The sequence below is a fragment of the Sinohyriopsis cumingii genome, chromosome 6 (genome assembly GCF_028554795.1).
Source record: "Sinohyriopsis cumingii isolate HCF-2022 chromosome 6, ASM2855479v2, whole genome shotgun sequence".
Lineage (NCBI taxonomy): Eukaryota > Metazoa > Mollusca > Bivalvia > Unionida > Unionidae > Sinohyriopsis > Sinohyriopsis cumingii.
Window position 1 is genome coordinate 102462230 of NC_142966.1, and position 22850 is coordinate 102485079.

Genomic DNA, 22850 nt, shown 5'->3' on the forward strand with positions numbered 1-22850 from the left:
AGAGAAGTGATTTTACGTATACATATTTAAGTATCTTGCCAAAAGTTCTGGAAATTAAAGCAGCCTTCATTGTGAAACTGGAATAGTATGCTGGTAGTGGTTTCGACATCTTTTTTTTACGAGCATGAAGGTTATGAAATAGGGTCATGTATATTAATACACCATCAATTTAAATAATTCCGATGATTTGATTAAATTGGGGCTAAATTATACTATCAACTTTAACATAGATGCAGAATAACAAGAAATCCCAAAGAACAAAAAAGTCAAACTGAGCAAAAGTTTATGTGGTACTAATGTCCATGATGGTGACGATGTTCCTTTGTCTCACTTTGTGTGCTTTGGAATTTTAACGCAGCTTTAACAATCTTTTTGACATATCGTCACGATGTCTACAGTGTGGTAGTTTACAGTGATGTCTAGCACTGGGGCATCATTCTGCAGACATGTGGCATCATGTCCCATCCAGTCACATTATTCTGACAGCAGGCCGGCCAGTTCTAGCAATAACCGGATAATACTGAGCGACTTGTGAGGCAGTTATTTATAACATTTTTAAAAGTCTTTTGTATGACGACTCGACCGGGATTTGAACCCGCGACCTTCCGCATCTGAGGCGGACGCTCTAACCAATAGGCCACCGGAGCGAGCCAGGGAAGAAAAAGGAAAGTCTTACTGAATAAGTCAGAAGATGATAAAAGCCGCAATTTTTTCCTTGCGCTAAACGTACGTCAGGTAGGTGCTTGTCTTAAAGTTACGCGAGTATTTATGTTAATGCGTATCTTACGGAACTTAAATGAAACGGGTAAATTCTGCTTACGCAAGGTAGTTGCCGAACTTACGCCAGACGTATGCCACGCAAAGCATACGCATTTTAGTGAAACGAGCCCTTGAGGCGGACGATCTAACCACTAGACTACCAGAGCGGTCTACAAAGCATGAGAGCATTTCTAAACTCTTTATAGATGTCGTATCAACATTGCCGATCAAAATTGCACAATAATCCCAAAAATTGTTACGCCGCCAGAATAACATTTACATGTTTTTGATTTTTATCTTAAAGCCAGCGTCTACATTTGTCTAAAATTTCTCTTCAAATGTGTTCCATGGCTAGTTGTATATTACTGTATGCGACCAACACTTTGCAGGTTGTATACATCAATAAAGTATAATGGTGTCTGTTTCTCTACTAACTGTGATATCTAATTCTGGATTCTGTTTGTTTTCTATAAATTCTGATTTTGATTTGGCAGCTTATACAACATTTAGATAGCTCCTTCATTGCTTTCCTCTTGTGTAGAACATAATGTCTCATTTCAAGTTGAAATACCCCACTTTAAATTCTTAGATAATACTAATTTATTAAATGTTTGGTTGCACTCATAAGTAGACTGAAAGGTGTGTGTGTGTGTGTGATTTTTTTTATTGTAGCTTTAACATTTTTTCAGTCATACCGCTACAGTAGTGAAAACCCCATTCACTACTCGCTACCATATCTGCGGTGTGACAATGTATAATGGTATCTAGCACTGGGGAATCAAGCAGCAGTCACGCAGCATGATGTCCCACCCAGTCACATTATCCTGACACCTGGCCCACCAGTCCTAACATTAACCTCATGATGCTGAGTGCCTAGCGAGGCAGCTGTTAGTATCATTTGTAAAAGTCTTTGTTATTATTCTGCCGGGGTTTCGTCCCGCGACCTTCCGCATTCGCCGCGGACGCTCTGACATCTAGGCCACCGGAGCGGATTTGTGACAATATTTGCATCTCAACATTATCAGAGACCGGTGTTTTGCTTGCGCATGCTCCAGAGGACGAACTCATGTTGCATAGTTCTGTCATAACTCACTTTCGCTTTGTACTAACATATTTTGGTATTATATACGAAGACAATTTTGACGGGTACAGTGGTTATATTAACATATTAAATCCGGTTTACTCATGCAACACACTCAAAGTGCCTGAGTGGCCGAGTGGTCTAACGCGCTCTCCGTTACGGATCACTGCCATCTCACCTCTGTCTTCGTGGGTTCGAGTCTCGGATTCAGCCAATGTGGGTACGTGAGAAAGCTTCTCGTGGGTCAGTGGTTCTTTCCGGGGTTTTCCCGGGTTCTTCCTCCACCATTAATACTGGACGCGATGTATAGCCTATCGTGTGCTGAAAAATGGCGTTAAACTCTACTACAACAACAGCAATGAGAAACGCGATTCACTTGAGTTCTCTGGCTGTGGTTTTTCCAAACAAATATGTCGTGATCGTCAACTGATCACCATGAGATGTTCATGTTCCATTTTTGAATCAACATGTTACAATAACATTATATGAATGATTATATAATTGTATATTCTTCATATTCGTATATAAATCAGTTACTTTGATAACATTGGTGGTAGAATTATATGTTGTTCATATTTCTTTTTAAAAAATCATATACATTACTTATCGAAGGTGGGCCCCGAGTGGCCGAGTGGTCTAAAGCGCTCTTCGTTACGGATCACTGCCATCTCACCTCTGTCTGCGGCGGTTCGAGTCTAAGATTCAGCCAATGTGGGCATGTGAGAAAGCTTGCCAGTAGCTTCTCGTGGGTCGGTGGTTCTTTCCGGGGTTTTCCGGGTTCTTCCTCCACCATTAATACTGGCCGCCATGTATAGCCTATCGTGCTGAAAAATGGCGTTAAACCCCACAACAACAACAACAACTTATCGAAGGTGACATATCCATATATTAGTCATATTAGTGTCCAAATTACATGCTTTGAATTTAGTTTGATTAATCGTTGAAGTTACGTGATATGATATGTTCCATTTTGAAATGATATCATTTCATTGTAAAGTTGTAAAGCTTTATGCCCTTAAAACATCTGGAAAATAGACTGTTAGACGTCATACACACTAGTACGCTATCAGATTCATTCATCGTTCAGTTACATTATAAACCGACATTGACTTCCTTAAATCCAGTCCCATCATACTGTTACACTAGAATAATCAATCATTCGTTCCAGTTTGATCTTCAAATATCTTTTACTATCAAACAATTGATGTTATCGATCCATGCGATTTGAATTACCTTCCCATCACCTGTGTGGGTTCGAGTCTCTGATTCGGCTAATGTGGCTATGTGAGGAAGCTTGCCATTAGCTTCTCGTGGGTTGGTGGTTCTTTCCGGGGTTTTCCCGGTTTCTTCCTCCATCATGTATACTGGCCGCCATGTATGGCTTATCGTGTGCTGAAAAATGGCGTTAAACCTTACAACAACAACAACAACAAACTTCCCATCACGTTTTGCACAACGAAACTGTTATATATATATATATATATATATATATATATATATATATATATATATATATATATATATATTGTATTTCATCCCTTTCCTAATGTATATTGTGTTTCGTCTATCGCACGTCATTTGTTCTGTTCCTTGTGCTCGTCAGTGCCATTTAATAACATAATTTCCAGGAGAACATTTTCATCACGTGGGTTTCAGAGATAATTAAAGTATAGTTGCTTCATAATTTTCGTGTAAATAATTTTTAATTTTTGTCTTCATTTTAGCACATCATCACACTCAGAATTTGTCCCTTATAAATATCGACGTTTATTGTGCATCAGAGACGATGCTATATCACAGATTAGGCAACAAAGCATTCAAAATCGTTACGAATGCTAGACATCATAACATTTCCAAGTCATCCTCTGATGTTTTCATATCCACTGAGATATTATTGATTAGCAGATTTCTTCCGGTCGTGATTCAGACTGTTTACGGAAATAACTGAATGATGATTACATAACATGAAATGGCATCGTCTACTTAAATAAAATTCAGTCACATAATTTTTAGTCTTTCTCTTATCTGATGACAAGTTTCAGTACATTAGGACATATCTATTCTAGTTGGACAACACAATATAAGGAAGAAATACAAAAATTATATATCAGTCTTTGTATCTGTGACAAGAACTGGTGTTACAAATTATTATTTTCAAACTCTTTTGAGTCACGAAGTAAAATATCCTGCAACTGCTGAAAAAATTCTTGTGTTTAAAATGTTTTGATCTCATTTTTACTACTATCATGTATCGAGTATTGGACCAGTGAAGACATTTTGTATTTGTTTCTCAGTAAAAGACAAGTCAGATGGTGAATGTGAAATAATCAATGTCTAAATCATATTAAAAAACAATCTATTGCTTAATAACGTTCATCCGTCTGCTATTATATATATATATATATATATATATATATATATATATATATATATATATATATATATATATATATATATATATATATATATATATAATTTCAGTTTAGATAATTTTTAATTGGTGGTAAACATGTTCATTGATATGTACTTTAAGGTCTAACATTTTATAGTAATTAGGAATTTTATAGAAGCAAGTACGAATTTGAAGACAAGAAATGACTTTACTCTGGCTATTGCTATTGTGTTTTAGCTTTTTGTATAAAGGCTGTTTATTTCAGAATTATTCATTCCTCTCTTAACACTCCAAGTGGAATCATACGATGTGTTCCGTTTCTAAATGACGGGATTCATTTATTTTAATTAATCACTAGGATGAAAAAGTACTCATGAATATTTCTTGGACTATACAATTTGTTTGGAATCATTCTGAATTCATTCATGGAGATTTTGGATTAAATCATTGTGATACATCAAGACTGTTAACAAATCGCCGCATTCAAGGCTATTGATATAATTTATCCAATGCATCCGATTTAATATTTTATTTTCATTCGAATAAAATTATCCATTTTGTTTCCAATTTCTGAGAGTTTCGTCATTTTTGCTTTTTTTTGTTGTATTTTGCTTGAATTTTTGGTAGCATTTTCCTTGTTTCCGTTGCCGTTTGTAAAATAGGTATAGTTTTGCCTATTAAACTCTCTAATAGTTTTGTGCGTCGTGCAATACTGAGTATGTCTTTATTAGCTAAATAACTAAATAACATTTAAGCCTCAGAGTTGCAAAGACATCATTGTAAGAACTAGAGGCTTAAGACTTGTGTAAGAAACAATGTGACACATAATCGCGCTATTCAAGCTTATAAACAGTAAGTGAAATGTTTGGTCCATGATTCAACATTCAGAGGTATTTAAAGTAACCCGACAATTTATTGCAGTGTGATGGATACTATGGAAAGTGACAAGGAGAAACACAATTAAAAATACTCTGTAATACTATGGAGCTTTACAATCTACACTGAGCAGAGTTTGAGAGAGAGAGAGAGAGAGAGAGAGAGAGAGAGAGCGTTCATGATTGACGTGTATCATGAATGATAAATTGAATACAAGTACTGTCTTGGGCACGTAATACGTAAAACATTAGCACCAAAACATCAACGTCAGCAGTTTTGCCTTCTTTCCATTGACTGATTACTTTTCTCGTTTCTCACAATATGTTTGCAAATATACCTATGTGCTCATGTATATGCAATTGGCAGTTTATATGTGTGTATGAGAAAATAATGTCTGTGAGTACATACATACATACATACACACACACTCATATATATATATATATATATATATATATATATATATATATATATATATATATATATATGGAATTCTTTGTTAAGTCTCATACATACTTATGTATGTATATAATTATCTGATTTTGCAGTACGTCATTCATTTCAGAAGATCTAGATTAATTGTTTGAAGGTAATTCATAATTTAAGTAAGTAAACATGTTATACACGTTCCAGTTAATCTTTTCTTCGAGTATTTTTACTAAAGAATAATTTTCACAGGGTGAGACGTTTGTCAGTTGTTACAGATACTAAGATACTCTAAGATACTCTGGCACAGTCAATCGTTCACGCATTTTTTTAGTGATTCAATTAGAATAAATGCAACAAAGTGTGCATTTATTATTTTCTTTAACTTATAAGCTCAACAATACAGAAATGATTATACCATGCTATCCTATTATCTTGTTACTCTCTTAAATTGTTTCTTTATCTTTATCTCCATACTGAAAGAATCAAACTTATGAAATTATAATCGAATACTTTGTATTACTTAGCTGCACATTCTAAGATTTTCTTCCCTGGTCAGTTAGTTTGGTCCGTACTATACATATATATTTAGCAGTTCGAGTTTGTAAATGGTAAATACAAGGCACGTAAACCATGGCACTGTAATATATGTGATGCCCAACAAGTTTGCTTTGTCGGATAAAAAGTTTAGAGTAATAAAACGAACTTACGACATATTGTTGTTAGCTGCATCCTAGCAATCACCCACATGATTTCTTCGTTGATATACCACTTGTAAAATCTTTTCAGAAGTGTATGAGGATGAAACTCGAGAAGATGAAACTGAACGCATTTGCCTACAGTAAGAGACATTACATTGCATTTAATAGATAGTCAAAATAAATGTATCAAATGCACACTTAGCTGCGGTTTCTAAAGTCTACATACTATTTAAAATACACAAGCCTTTACGATACATAGATGATGAATATTTTACATTTTTGAACTATAAATTTAAGGCATCCCAACCATGACTTTCTGAAAAATGTCTACTGTTGAAAAAACAAGTGATCGAGTATAGAAAAATAATCTCAAGTGAAAAATATTGCGTCCAGTATGATACGCCTTCTTACTAATGAGTTGCGAAATCGGTTACTAACAAATGCAAAAATATAATTGTTTTATTTTATAAGTATGTCTTCTTTGAGTAAATTATCTAAATACTGTCTTTAAATTTTTAAACCACCAATGAATTAATTATTTTGTTTGAGTCACCACCACCCATCAATATCGATGACTTACATGAACACTATTAATGATGCTGACGCGTTCCTCCCGTATTCACCATCATTTTCCATGCAACCATCGTTGTCAAATAATAAACATAATTTCTTTTGCAAAATCAAAATAATAACCTGATAATTTAACATTTAAGTCACCCTCAATCATCACGTAATGCTATATATTTGTTAAAATGATATAATCTACACCTAGTATATTTTCACTTGCATAATGAGCGAATCGAGGATCACTGTAATATTGAGCATAGAGAATACTCAAACTGCTAAGACACGTAGCACACCAATACAGTATCTTTTAGAGAATACTCAAACTGCTAAGACATTTCATCCTTACAAAATAATTGTACTATCAATTCTAGAGGTTATTCCATAGATCGTAAGCAATCTTCAAGTGCCTTAGTTATTACATCTTTTCTTTTGTTCAAGAAGCTATCAACTAGGCAATCCTAACTGTATGTCATATGTTTTTCATCGTTGTTCAGTATAATTTAAATTAGCGATACGTTTGACGAACAAATATCACACCTTGTGTGCCGTACCTATACATTTACCTCTTGTATGCTCGTGTCCTTTTTCATCTTTGGATTCGAGCGAAGGTCCATATCCGGTACACGTTGCCTCTGCCATAGCATATATTTTATCTGGTTAAATTATATTTTCTCATCTCTGTGAACAATACTGGGTTTGACAATTTCTGTCTTAATGTTCCGAATCTTACCTATACATCATGCGATATTTAAGACATATATGTTTATATATTAACTAAAGGTCATCTTATATATCGCACTAATGCACGAATAAATATATAATGGAATGAGTTTACCTGATTTTATTGGCTACAATAATTTTATTTGTTTCTTAAGTTCTATTTTCATAGTTTCAATGATACTTTCAAAGTAAACACATCAATAAATTGATGTTGATGATTATATATATATATATATATATATATATATATATATATATATATATATATATATATATATATATATATATATCTGTGTGTGTGTTTGTTTGTGTGTGTACATGATGAATTCTAACATCCAAAACTGAAGTAATGTGTAATTTGAAGTCATCCTTTCACTCCTGATTTTGCAAACTTTAAACAGACAAAACAACACACAAATATAACTCCTAGAAGAATTGCGGAACCTAACAGTACGTAGCACACAACCAACTGCCAGAATATGAAGGTATGCACTGTCTTATCACACCAGTTACGTGGCTCGTGTAAAAGCGGCCGATAATTTGGCCTTCCCATTCTGAACAACCAGTAATTTCCAAAGGCAAACCATACAAAGAGAAATATGGTGAGAGCAGTGCTGGCCACCTTGCCCATGGTAGAAAGATTCCCATCATCCCTTATCCCGTCATCATCATCTCCCCTCAGACGCTGAAGCTGCATCCACAGCAGCAGGATAACCTTAATGGTACCAAAGATGCCACCAACAAGAAGGTAGACAGGTAATTTGGGCTCCCTGGGACAATCGTCTAGATACTTAACTCCTGAAAGTAGGTAATATCATTTGTTCAGTGTCATTAAATTCTACAGATTCAATCCTTTCCGCTCTATTAACCATGATTGGAACCCGTCCACTTTGTTAATAGTTTTGAAAAGTCACATATATCTAACGAGCATGGCTTAAATATGTGCCTCATTCCCAATGAGATCGTAAGATTGGACAACGGCACTGGGAACAATTATGTTTCATTAATTTTCGAACTTAAGGATGGTGTTCCTCAGAGTGAAAAAGGGTCATGGAAATACGTGCAGAAAGTGACACGTGAGAACAATACATATTTACATTTTGCTACTATGATGAAAATATATCAGATGATGAAAGAGTCAACTAAAGTGAAAACAAATTAAAATACAAGCAGCTACATGTCCAGGAAGGGATATATTACCTATAAAAGGTCAAGCGAGATACGCCTCAGTAGTGGTAAACTGTTTGGGGGTTACAAATTTTCTACGTCATTTACCAAAAATATCATCTTATTGTCATATAGACCATCAATAGCGGCCTACTAGTTAGCATTCTATCCGAAAGATTTGCCAGAATGAGACATAAAGCTTAAATATTTACGTTTTTATGGACGGCAATGGAATGTATGTATACGTAGGCATATATCAAAGCCGAACTGTACGTCAGCAGGAGATAAGTCGCACATTTAATTGTTAAATTAAAACATAAAAGTTGAAAAAAAATTAAACCTTTGAAAATAAGTCCTTCCAACCCAAGAAAACATAGGAAGATGAAACCGTTCAATTGGCATGTCACCATAATAATGCCAATTGTTGCTCCGATTTGAGGTTAAACTCGAAAAGTGTCAACAATGAACAATGTCTTAAAGGAAAATAAGGTACAGAAAACAATAATGAAGGTAATAAAAAATGGGGAAACACTTCCAACCCAAATAACTTCAAAACGAAATAATACAGGATAAAACCTTTAAGATAAAAGAATAATTATGAAGAATTACTGCTCAAATGTTAATGCTTGACAATAAAGAAATAATAAAATACTATCTAATCATATCAATGAAAGAAACATAAAACATATTTGTATTAGAGTTTTTTCTTTAAAGTCTTATTTCATATGTTGTCACATCTGTAGCATCTTCTAATTCTCTGCATGATCATGTTAATTGTCACTCTATATGCGAGTGTTCGCCATGGACATGAATTCGTGAGTCTGTGATACGTGACCGGCTAATGCAAAATGGTTCTCAAGATTTGTGTTAACCTTGTTTTGATTCCCTTCCTGAAGTCAGCTGTTTGGCACATTTGATGGAGCATAGATTTCATGTAAGAATGTAAAAGGCGCTTTCCTGCCATAAACATAATTTGTTTTGATATTGCAAGTAACGTAAGCTGTTGAATTGCTGGATGTACTACTATTTGTAATTTTTCTACAGATCGGACAAAATCTATTTTTACATAAGTGTGTTCATGATTCCATACAATGATTCAAGTTCAGTTAGGCTCGTACAAGGTGGTCTGTTTTGTTATTTGATCGTCGCTATGCGACCATAGTTGATACTTTCAAGCTCTCCCATAGATTTGTAGAGGAGTCAGTAATGAGCAAAATATCTCGGTAGCCTGTAATACGAGAGGAATACAGTTTCTGCCAGTCTTGGCACTTTTAACTTTGTATCTTAGAGGACAGCGTCTGCTTGTGGCCTTAACCTTCTGTAGCTCGATCTATAGCACTTTTCATGTATCTTGTTAGCTTTAAGTATCTGTTGAATTTCAAAATTTATTTATTTGAAGTCGTCTTCTTTGATCATACACAGCAGGTTTTAATTGGTTTTAATCTTTGCTTTGCACGGCATCATATATATTCTTTCTCGAAATACTCTTGCTACGAAAAAGCAAAAACGATGAAAGGAGTTGGCATATACAGTACTAAAGGGCACATTTTATAGAAAGAGGATGTGAAAGACAGGTTGATGAAGAAAACGAGTGATATAATTGGAATGTTAAGGACGTATTGTTAAATGGGAAACATTACACACATTCGAATTTGCACAGAGAAAAATGATTATGAATTGGAAAGGAATAGCAGTAAATACACATAAAACTAGAAGGCAGAAGAATTTCACTCAAAACAGGTTGACATTTCCCCAGGTCTAACTTATTATTACAATGACGTTCATGACATGTGAATGACTCAGGTTAAAGCAAGTTTCTAAGAAACTAAATAAAACGTATGCATGAAACTATTTGGTATCTTGGGATGTAATAGTCATGCAAGTCCTAAACTTAAAATTAGCGAATTCATTCAAAATGAAATGAACGCATCTGTATAAACTTACTAATGCGATAGCTGATGGAAGAAATGGGGAAACAAACGTCAATGTCATGCAAATTGACAACTGATGAAAAAATCACTCACATTTAAGACTTTTTACTTATATCAGGCAGACGTTGTATCAAACAATAATTAATGTCATCGCAAACAAACATAAGGAATTACTGTCAACAGGAGAAACAGTTTTGTCGCAGTTGCTAAGGTGTTTTAGTCGTGCCCACACAGACAAGGGTTCGTTTCCCGCGATCAATCCGGATTGGCAAACGTGTTATCTTCATGGGCAATTCTCCTTTCTCTACTTGTCATCCAATCTAACATTTTAAAAGCCTTTCAGTGTCGGAAAATGCAAATCGGAACCACTTCTACACGTCAACAGACGGAACATCAGCATATGCGCTAAAATATGAAATAAGATTTTAGTGCCATGTTTGTGGGTTATTTTTTCATGTAAACATGATCATAAAGTGATCACAGATATATCTAGATGAGAAATTAATCACATTGTGTCAAACAAGAACAAGTCACTTAATCTTCAACAATCACGGTATCACCAATTCACCTGATTCTGTTAAGGTAACTGATTTCGTTTCTAATTACACAATTGCACCTGTTCTCATATATGCAACACAGTGTAGGATGATAGTTTGAAAATAGAAACAAAGATATATCTAGAACTAGTTCCAAGTAAAGCCACATTTTGTTTGGACATAGTAGAACTGAATGAAGGATCAGGATCCAAAAGTTTCAACAACGGTTCATGCGGAGATTCAAAACCTTACATGATATCGAACAGCCATTGCACGCTGTGAGAGAAAAAATATATTAACAAAGACAGTGTTGAACAGTATTTCCCATAAATATGTGAAACCATGAACTATATGCTTTCGAGACTGATATGAGGAATATGCAACAATTTCTAAAAGAATATAGAATCTTATAGTACTTGCTGATAGAGAGAGATGAAAATAATCAGTTTAATGAAGATAATAATAAGGAAATAATAATTTTAGCGTGAAGGTACTGACATAAGCAACAGACCAGCATCTAACAATAGTACAATGTCAGTTATGAATAATAGCAATTGTTTGTCAGAGAAAGCCGCACCCAACCCATCAAAGACTGATGCCGTAGGAAACAAAACAAAGCATATGTTAAAAGATGTGATAAAAGATACAACGACCACTTTATCCATTGTTTTCAGTACTACATCAAAAGGGGTAAAATATGTTCCACCTATCTATTAACTGAATCTTACAATATATTACATCCCGAGCACGAAAAACATGTACGTTAGACAATGTTGATCGAAAAGTGGTAATAATAACCGTACAAGGTAATATAACAAAATAAACTAAAAGGAAGGAAAAGATTTATTTGATTTAGACCAAGAGTTTACAACAGTGACACGTGCATTCAAAATTAAAATAAATAAATAAATAAATAAATAAATATGAAAGAAATTTTATAATTATTGCACTTAGCACAAAAGGAATTGAAACTGTCGTATCATTAATATTGAAGGAACACCGTGAAATCAAATCGGTTATAGGAAAGGGTATTATGAAATACTACTACTACTACCATTATTACTACCACTAATAAAAAACAAAAAGGATAAACTAATGCCAGGTTTTGTAACGATTTTTGCACTTTTCCAAGTCAGGAGTATTCCTACTTGGATATAAATCAAAATAAGTTGGAATTCAGTAGAAGAAATTTCGATTATTAGTTATGAGTTATATAAACAAAAATGTAGAGAAAATATCCGTAAGGTTCAATGACTTGACTACTTGAATTAAAGTCCATAAGTGCAAGCTTTTGTGAGTCACTATTAACATCCTGGATCATGCTTTTGTTTTATATACGCATGTACTCATCCCATCAATTCATTAAACATAAACTAAGGTGGGTTTTTGACAACCAAGAACGTCTAAGCGTAATGATTTCTGCTAACATTTCTAAAGTCATTTAAAATACCGATGCATATTCATCGGATTTGTTATGGGTGTTAGTGTTTATATCAGTTACAGGTTGTTTGAACATACTCGTGATTTGTTCAATACAGTATATGTGGTATGCATAGCGAAGCATTGTATTTATTACGCTAGATAACTAATACGATGATAAAAATTGGCTAAACACGTAACTACTAACAAGCAGTAAATATTACACAGTAATCAGGGATACACAATGCATAGTGTGGTGGTACTAAGGGTATAGAGTTGACAGTCAAAGACAAAATGTTTCGAATGCCATTAGAATTCCAGATGCTGAGAAGTAATTGTCAACAGTATTCCTGGTCGCGTCCACGAGATCTCACAACCCCCATTTGACACTACTTGTAAAGTGTTTTTAAGTGATTGAAAGTGGTAACCTATGCTCTGCAAAACAGTTGCATCTTGCGTGTTATTATTAAATGGAAATACATAAAAACTGTCATTATCAATCTGGATTTTGTTGACGTATCATCACAACAGTAGGTTGGTGTAAATAATTACACGGAGTAATAATAGCATAGAGCCATTCACATTCTCCTTCTAGCTACTTGGCGAACGTGCAAGATGCTTACACGATAACGTAAACCTATGGTGGCGTCTAATTTATATCAATTCGCTTAAACATTGTTTTTAATTTCTAGCACGTGTCCTTGGAGAAGCATGTTAATCGCACGATCACTATGAGTCGTCCATATCTGTCTCTTGCATAGGAGAGAATAATTTTAATTCTGAGATGAACTGACGTAGACAGAGTGTCAGGCAGTCGCCTACACAGTAGGTTTCCAAAGACAGACAATACAAATTTCTTCTAACTTCCGTGATACAATACTAAAAAATGAAGGAATAAACAAATACTATGATTAAGTCTTTGCCAATATACTCGAGTAAACAAGTCCGATACTTTCAATTTTGTTTTCTCTCTGTGTGTGTGATGTTTCACCCCATGACACCAGACTGATTACACGTCTGTAGCTACTCGGTCATTATCAGATATTCTGAAGATCATATTTTCATATAATGTAAAATAATCAGATGATACGTGCGCTATACAAGTGTATTTCGATATATCTATTAGTCTGCAATTAGAATGTGATATAAAGCAGAAAATCTTCGTGCGATTGCGTGTTTAGTGTCTCATAAATGAGGAACTGTCTTTAGCGGAACAATTGCGCTTGATGACGTTACGATAATCTCACCTTTAAATTTCATCAAATTGATTACTTGTAATACGGTCTTGGTGTCATCAACATGCAATTAGTAAACTACTAAAAGTCAGTGAAATCTACCATTGTTAAAAATCAGGAATATTATATTCAAATCACTAATTAGACGTACTAACAAAACGAATGGCACTTTAAAATTAAGAGCCTCGTTGGCCAAGGCACTTGCCATCTCACCTCTTTCCACGTGAGTTCGAGTTTCCTTTTCGGCAAATGAAGGCATGTGAGGGTGATTATATATATATATATGTATGTTCATACGTATGTATCTATGCATGTAGTTACAGAAGTATGTGTGTGCATAAGCATGGCTATATATATTGCGTAATTATATATATATATATATATATATATATATATATATATATATATATATATATATATATATATATATATATATATATATATATATATATAATGTATGTATGCATGCACGAGTGTGCATAGAATATGTTTATTAAGACCTAAGAATATGTCTTTAGTATTGACTAGAACTTCACTTAATGTCAGTATTAAATGTGCCATATTCAATTTGTTTTTATAATATTAAATGCATATTTATGCCTTTGCTGATAGACAATCGCCGGAATTCAAATACGGTTCATATTAATACATAAACATACGTAAACAATCCATGAACTGGGACTGTCATATGCTGAGCCAACTTTGAAGTGTGGCGTTCAGATGACACTACTAATTGATTTGGAATGAAAATTAATTATTTCCTGGGATATATATATATATATATATATATATATATATATATATAACTTATAATTTAACCTTACAGTTTGATTATTGAAGTAAAAGTCCGTAATTTGATACATTACCTAAAATGAACATGGCCAGTGGCATGGCTAATATGATCACAACAACCAACATCACAGGCCCTGAAAAGAAGAGAACACATTTCACAGATTTTAATTCAACCAAAATTTATTATATTTAATAACTAACTCACTCAAACACAGAATCTATCGTAATGTTTGTTTTTATATGATACTCCTTTTGACTCATTTACTTGCATTCGTGGAAGGATTATTCCGCTGTCTTCCTGTCATTCTGTTGGATGTAATAATACAAGCATGATGAGGACGACGATGACCATGATGATGATGATGATGATGATGATGGTGATGGTGATGATGATGATGATGATTTTTATTATTATCATTATTATTATTATTATTAGTTAATGCTTGAGATAAGAAATTAAGTAAGGAAACTAAAGAATCGATTTATATTTATTGAATGTTCCTAAGATGAGCTGAAAAATAAAAATGAATTGCTTAATTATCCGAATATGGTTCTATGCAAGAAGACTGAGAACCTGACGAAGAAAGTTACTGAATTGGAAACGCGATTGCAGACGAACGAACAAGAGCTTGAGCAGCGTCGAGAGAATCTGTTGGTTTATGGTGGGCCTGAAACCCGCGAAGAGAAGTAGGTAGATACAGATACATCGATTAAAGTGTATATGAGGGATGCACATAGTTTAGATTCAGAGAGGATAGACGTTGAGAGAGCCCATCGGATGAGATCAAAAAGAAAACCCAGGAACCGTGATTGTTACATTTTCAAATTATAAGGACAAAGAGAAAGTGCTGAGACGCTATAGATAAACAAGGAAAGACGCCCGTGAAACATTGAGGACCACGTCCGAGAATAAAAACACAGCGGCAGCTGGCAGACCAGTTAACGTACACGTAGCTGATGATTTTTCATTCAGAGTGAGAAACGCTCGTGCCAATCTCTACCAGTCATTGAAAAAAGCTGTAGAATAAGGGAAAAAACAGTCTGCAAATATCATAAGCTGAGCTAATAATAGACGGTTACAGGTATGTATTTGATGAGAGTAGAAATGATGCAGTTGTTGAAGACAAAATATAGGACTCGGGCCGAGGTCTACAAAATGTGTGTGAGGAGAACGGTTCTACTTCTGTGCTAGGTGGTTTGGTATGGAATATATCTGGTTTAAGTGAGAAACTTTCTAGAGAAGAGAGGTCAGATTTTCTAATTAAGTTGACAAATGTGGTATAGCATGGTTTTGTTGAAATATGGACAGAAACTATCGACCAGTTTAATATTAATGGTTACAAAAAGTTTGATAACGCAAGAATTGAATCACAATCTGCTAAAAGAAATTGGGGGCATCTCTGTTTTTGTTCATGAACCTCTCTTCAAGCAATTGAATATATCGAGAGGAAAATGTGCCACAAAAAATATTTGGTTAGTTGTTTCGTCTAAGGCTAGCAGACTGCAGTTTAACTTCAGTTTTTGGTTTTGTCTATTTGTCACCTGAATACTCCTCTTTTAATTCAAGAGAAAATGTATATGCAATGGTAAAAAATGAGTTAGTTCATCTGAAAATGAAATATGCTGACTATACAGAAACAATTACAAATGATTTTGATGTCTATACCGGAACGGAACCAGAATTTATCAAATATGATTGTATTATTTACCAGCTTCAAGACTTCAATTATATAGAAGACGAAGTAATGTCTTATCGGACTAAGCAAGACGTAAAGGAAGGAAATCACTAAGGAGAAAAACTTTTTAAACTATGCCAAATGACTGGATTGAGAATCAGTAATGGCAGATGTGCATCAGATAAAAGGATAATTAAATGGTTATGTCTGCATGGTGATTCGACCTCAACATTAGATTATGGCTTAGCCGACGTATGTATTGTAAACAGTATATCATCCTTGGAATCAATACACATGCCCATTTCACTTGTCTACATGGGTAAACTAGAGCAAAAGGCTATACTTGTCTCTGGGAGTAACGAAATAAATAGATATCTATGGAACAAAGAAGAAGGTCTATCGTTTATACAAAATTGCACACATCTATTATCTTAAAATATGGACAAGATAACATGGTATAAAAAATAACAAACTTAATGAATGCGTCGAAGCAATTACTGATTTATACCATGACGCAGAAAACACAATGAAAACAATCAATAGAAAGCAAATTCTAGCTGTGACATCTTCAAGAAGAATTGTTAAATGTCAGCCTTGGTTTGATACAGATTGCACAGACACCAAACGCGAGCCTTAAGATGTCTAAATGAGTTTAGATTAAAACTTAAAAGTGACTCACTTGAAGATAATACATTTGATATAAATATATATGTTTCTAACAAGAAGCAAGCAAAAGTAATATGAATTAAAACAAAAAGTAAAACCTTTAATATGCATTACACTCTAAACATACTCAGCTTTTTCCTGGCTCCTTGTAAACAACCAAATCACAGGTATGCAAAGCAATATCACGTCTACAACCTGGCATGAACAGTTTTCTGAATTATTTATTTTTTCAAGTTATGTTGACCAGATACAGGAAACTGAAAACATTCAAGTATTTTACGAGAATTTAGACTGAACAATCACTGAAGAAGGCGTATGCCTAACATTGAGTAAAGTGGAACATAACAAAGCTGGGGGAATATATGCTTTATCCAGCGAATTCTTTATATGTACAAGCAACATAATTGCACCAATATAAAGAACACTATTTAATACACTATTCGATGGTGAATATTATCCAGAATATTGGTCAACGGCTGTCATCATAACTCTTGTGAAGAAAGGGGATACAAATGAACAGTTCAATTACAGGGGCATTAGTTTACCACCTGTATTAAGCAAAGTGTTTATATCACTTTTAAATAACATAATAAATGGGTGGAGGAAAATGAATTACTTGGTAAAGAGAAGCAGGATTTAGAGCGGGGTATTCAACATCAGATAATATATTTATATTATATACTTTAATTTGTAAATATTTAAGAAAACCCAGGGGTAGATTCTATGCAGCATTTATTGATTATGAAAAAAACAACATTTGATAGGATAGAGAGACTTTTACTGTACCAAAAGCTAGTTAGTTAAAATATTAGTGGAGAAATGTTAAGAATCATTAATGTAATTTATTTTGGATGTAAAAACATGTGCTAAGTCCAACTTTCTTATTACCGACGTGTTTAATTACCCTTTGAGAGTGCGACAAGGTTGTGTTTGATCGCCTTTAAGGTTTTCTTTATTTTTGAACGATTTGAAAACCTTTTTAGATGAAAGAAAAAGGAGAGTGTCTGTAGAAGCCTTATAACTATTTTCGCTGTTGTATGCATACGATTTAATTGTAGTTGCTGACACTGCTCACCAGTTGCAAAATATACTCAATAAGTTGCATACATATTTCCTAAAGTGGAAATTAAAGGTGAATATGGGAGAAAACAAGAGTGGTTGTATTTCGGAGAGGTTGCTATCTCAGAAGTTACGAACTTGGTACTATGGCTATACAGAGGTAAAGATTGAACCTATTATAAGTATTTAGGATGCATATTTTCTTCAACACACTCTTGGTATACGGGCCAGAAAACTATATATTCTTGCAGGCGTTGAATGCCGTGCATACATTGAAACAAATTCTTTCAAAATTGGACAGATTACCTCTAACGGGATTGCTTCGTCTGCTTGACGCAAAGGTAGCTTCCATACTTATGTATGGAGCTGAGGTGTGGTTTTTTATGATGCTAATGATATTGAAAAGGCTCATTGTCATTTGTAAATATATTCTAGGTACATCTAAGTCTACTTCAAATGCATTCATATATAACGAACTAGGAAGAATTATTATGCAGTGTATACGATATAAACATATTTTGAAATTTTGGCTAAGAATTCTAAAAATGCCAGAAGACATATATCCTAAACAATGCTACGTATTACAGTTAGGATGGGGGTGGTGATCTCTGGGCTAACTATGTTAAAAAGGCATTTATTTACATCTGATGTTGTCAGTATTTGGTGTATACAGGGTGTACATGATGAAAATATATTTCTTAGGCTGGTCAGCAAGAGATGTGAAGATATCTGCAGGAAAGAAAGCTGCAGGATGAGATTAAGTCGTTGGAAAGACTGCGCTTCTGTAGGTCATTAGGAGTAGAATTTACCTGTCATAAATATCTAGAATTGTTGGGAGATAAAGATCATTGTTGCATAATAACTTTGCTTAGAGCGGGGAACTTCCCAGTGAGAGGTAGTACAGGAAGATATGAAAGTATCTGCTATGAGGAAATATGCTGTCAAATTTGTAACGGTAACATAGAAAATGAATTGCATTTTATTACTGTTTTTCCGCTATATGGAGAAATACGAGGAAAATACTTACCCACCATTGTATATAATAACCCAACTTTAGGAAAATGTAAGTCCTTTATACACAATGATACCACTAAATTGTGATGACTAATTTAGCATTGTTTACTATAAAAGCCATAAAGATTAGAGAAACCGAAACAACTTCTACATAAGACTTGAGATCTACATCACAAATCTCGCACCTCACAAGTTTTAAGGTTAACCTTATATCCTTTTGTTTGATTACTGTGCAATATTAAGTTGTATCTCACCTATATCCGAAAAGAGCAATAACTATTAGTTTCATGTATATTACTTCTTATAAATACGATGTTCTTTTGTTACGCATTATAATGTTTTTTTTATACCACATGATGTATGGATATGTATCATGGGCCAGTGGTCTTATTACAAATAAACGGTATTATTAGTATTATTATCGTTATTATTAGTAGTAGTATTTTATTTTTGTTTTTGTTTCTTGTTCTTCTTCTTCTTCTTCTTCTTATTATTATTATTATTATTATTATTATTATTATTAGTATTGATATTATTATTATTATTGTTAAGGGATATGACCAGAATACATACATTAGGTACTTTTCATAAGTCTTCAAAATTGTTACGGACCAATTAAATATTTTGTAAAATCTTTTACATACAATTATTTCCGTCCTCACATCTTGGAGTTACCTTTCAGATTGATATATGTTGCGTATAACACTGTATACACTGTTTTCATTCCAAACCAATAAGATAGGGAATCAAAATAAATAAGGAATTGATGAATAAAAAAAAAAAAAGAAAAAAAAAAAAAAAAAAAAAAAAAAAAAATACTCTTAACCGTCTCCTTGTCTCTTAAACAACATCTGGCTGAACTTTTAAATCAAGCTTCCACAGCTATTTCTACTAACATACTCAGCCAAATCCAGGCAATGTTGGCAGACGACGCTGAAGAATTTGAAACTTCCACGCTGGCAGCGGCCCTGGAAGTATCATCATCCAGCGGCGATGAAGCTGATGAACCTGCACCACCTAAACAGAGTGGAAAAAAGGAAGGCTCTGTCTACCGGAATATCGGACTGGGAAAGGCAATTGATGATATCAAAAAAGCGGGCCACTTCGTCAATGCCACAAGACCGGGTGTCCTAATGTGACCTCATCGCTGCCGACCAATCGTGGCGGGAGTCACATACTGCTTGGTTTGACACCTGGGGCATTTCAATCCAACTAAGAAACACGAGTGTGTGGTGTGACTATTCCCACTCATGTCTATTAGCCTTTCAGTCAGGTTGTTAAGGACTAGTTAGTCCTACACATGAGTGGCTAAATTAAAAAGTACTCTTTGAGTACATAAAAGCCTGGGGGATGAGGCTCCTTTTCCTTCCCCCAGGAGTAATTAAAAATCACGCAGTGCGTGAATAAAAAAGTGGTACATGTTCAAAAGAACGAAAACCACTATAATCCAACTAACTAACTAACTGTATACACTATACAGAACTTCAGATACATGTTTTAATTATAGTTATTACTCGTCTCGTAGTTCTGTTGAAATTAAGTTCAGATGAATAATAATTAGCTCGGACATGGTGAATAAGAAGTATAATTGGCAAAGGCCCTAATTCAAAATTCATTATACTATGCTCGAGTCGCGAATGTTTTTTGTGTTATTACCTCTGCCATTGATTGATGTTTTATGGCTTTCTCTAATGGCAATCTGAATCCAGAACCAAACTTAATTTTCTTTCCTTGTTAGAAACCTAAAGCACGTCATGAATCATATTCTTCCACTGGATTTGTATCACCACTACTAGCATTGGAATCATTAGTCAAACTTGATTAAAACTTGCACAGTGGCGCTATTTATGAAAATATTGAATGCACGTCTTCATTAAGGACTTAACTAGACAATGAAAGAAATACGTGGTTGGAAATTTAAGGGAAATTTGTTTTGCAAACAAACATATTAATGGCGTTGAAGTTAAAACGAGAGAGGTCTGCGCAACGCAGTATAAACCATGGGTTGTTGCTTGCATTCATAGACAACACTATTTTGATGTTCACAGGAATTTAAATCTCTCCTGTGATAACACTTTTTGTTCGGACTATCCAAAGAAAGCATCTTAATAAAAGTAAGAAGACACGTGCGTAACATTTAGGATTCTCATTTTATTTGATTTTACACCTTCTTAAAATCTAATTTGTTTGCCTCCCTTAATTTTGTTTACATGAATTAGGTTGAGGTTGCATACATTTGACAGAAGATGGTCATCAGCCTGCAATATGCAAATATCTAAAATGTTCAGGTTCCATTATAACATTGTAAAGCAAACGTGAAGACGGTGAACCAGAAAAGTGACTAAGACAAAGACAATTGTGCCTTTATGTTGCTGAAAATATGGATGGTTTGAACTGATCCTTTATCTGAAAGACATTAAAATCTCCCAGAACATGTGGAAGAAATACGGATCAATTATGTCTTCAGGCTGGTACAAATTGTTTCAATTACTTTTCTGAAATAATGAATATATGCGTTATCAAGCATGAACAATAGTTTTAAAATGTTATTGATTTAAATACAGAACATACCCGCATGTTATCCCATATAATGTTGACCGAGGTTATCTTATTATAATAGTCAGTGACATTTTGAGTTCATTATGGCAATTGTTCCATTAATGTTGACAGCCTCTAGTAAAGAAAAGATGAAACGCAATTAGATATAGATGCTCTTTAAAACCCAAACTAATTGAACAAAATGGTCTCTTTGTTGCCTGGGCGAGGACATATGCTGACTACATACTGATAATTACCTTGCTTGTCAGTGTCGTGCGATGCTGCCTTGGTCGAAAACCGAGGGGATATACTGATTAACATTGAAACAGTATCCTGGTCAATTAGTGTCGATTCGGTCACAGTGACCGTTATGCAAACCCGCTAAGACATACACACAGAGACAAAGAAGACTTAGATCCCAGTCGGGGATGTCCAAATAAGCCTGCCCATCGACTTCAGTGACATTAAATTGGCATCATACTCGCCATCTGCAAGGGAGGTAGAATCGATCCCTCCCAAATACTCAATCAATTGACCTGCCCTCTACCAAAAACTAGGTAGATTCTTTTATCTGGTCTGGAAAAATAGAGCTAATATAACCTGCCATCTTGGCATAACCACATAAAGATGGGAAGGGCCCAATGTCCCAAATTTGTTATGCTCTAATTAACCAGCCCCAGTGCTTCACGACTATTGAATGGGCTGAACACTAGTCGCTGGCAAAGACGATAGACCTCACGGCATGCAAGGCATACTCTTGAGTACACCATCCATTTTTCCTCCCATTGCCACAGAATCGATACATAGATGCTCCTCCCACTCTCGACAATATGATATATCATTATATCATTTGTATGGCTACAAAATAACCACAAGTATTCATGCACTCTCTCTCTATGCATGTATGTATGTATGTATGTGTATATATATATATATATATATATATATATATATATATATATATATATATATATATATATATATATATATATATATATATATATATATATGTATATATATATATATATATATATATATATATATATATATATATATATATATATATATATATATACGGTCGTGTAATAGACATCAGTCTCTGACGGCCACGGTGACCTTTATATTTATAGCGTACACCTCCTCTCGGATGTTGTAGATCGCGGTTTCAAACCCCGGTCCAGTCATGCCAAAGACTTATAAAAATGGTACTAGCAGCTGCCTCGCTAGGCGCTCACAATTAAAAGTTTAGTGTTAAAACTGGCTGTCCTTGATATCAGGTTAATGTGACTGGAAAG

At 34.3% G+C, this 22850-nt stretch overlaps 1 protein-coding gene across 1 annotated transcript in view; it reads right to left on the reverse strand.

Annotated features, from left to right (window-relative positions):
- Positions 1–7886: 7886 nt before the first annotated feature.
- Positions 7887–22850, reverse strand: part of LOC149797585 (uncharacterized) — a 39450-nt gene continuing 24486 nt past the window's right edge. Inside the window, exons 3-4 of the mRNA XM_089960778.1 lie at positions 14677–14736; positions 7887–8320 (exon numbers count right to left, since the gene is read on the reverse strand). Coding sequence (XP_089816904.1) covers positions 7887–8320; positions 14677–14736 — 494 coding nt within the window. The remainder of the gene's footprint in view (positions 8321–14676; positions 14737–22850) is intronic.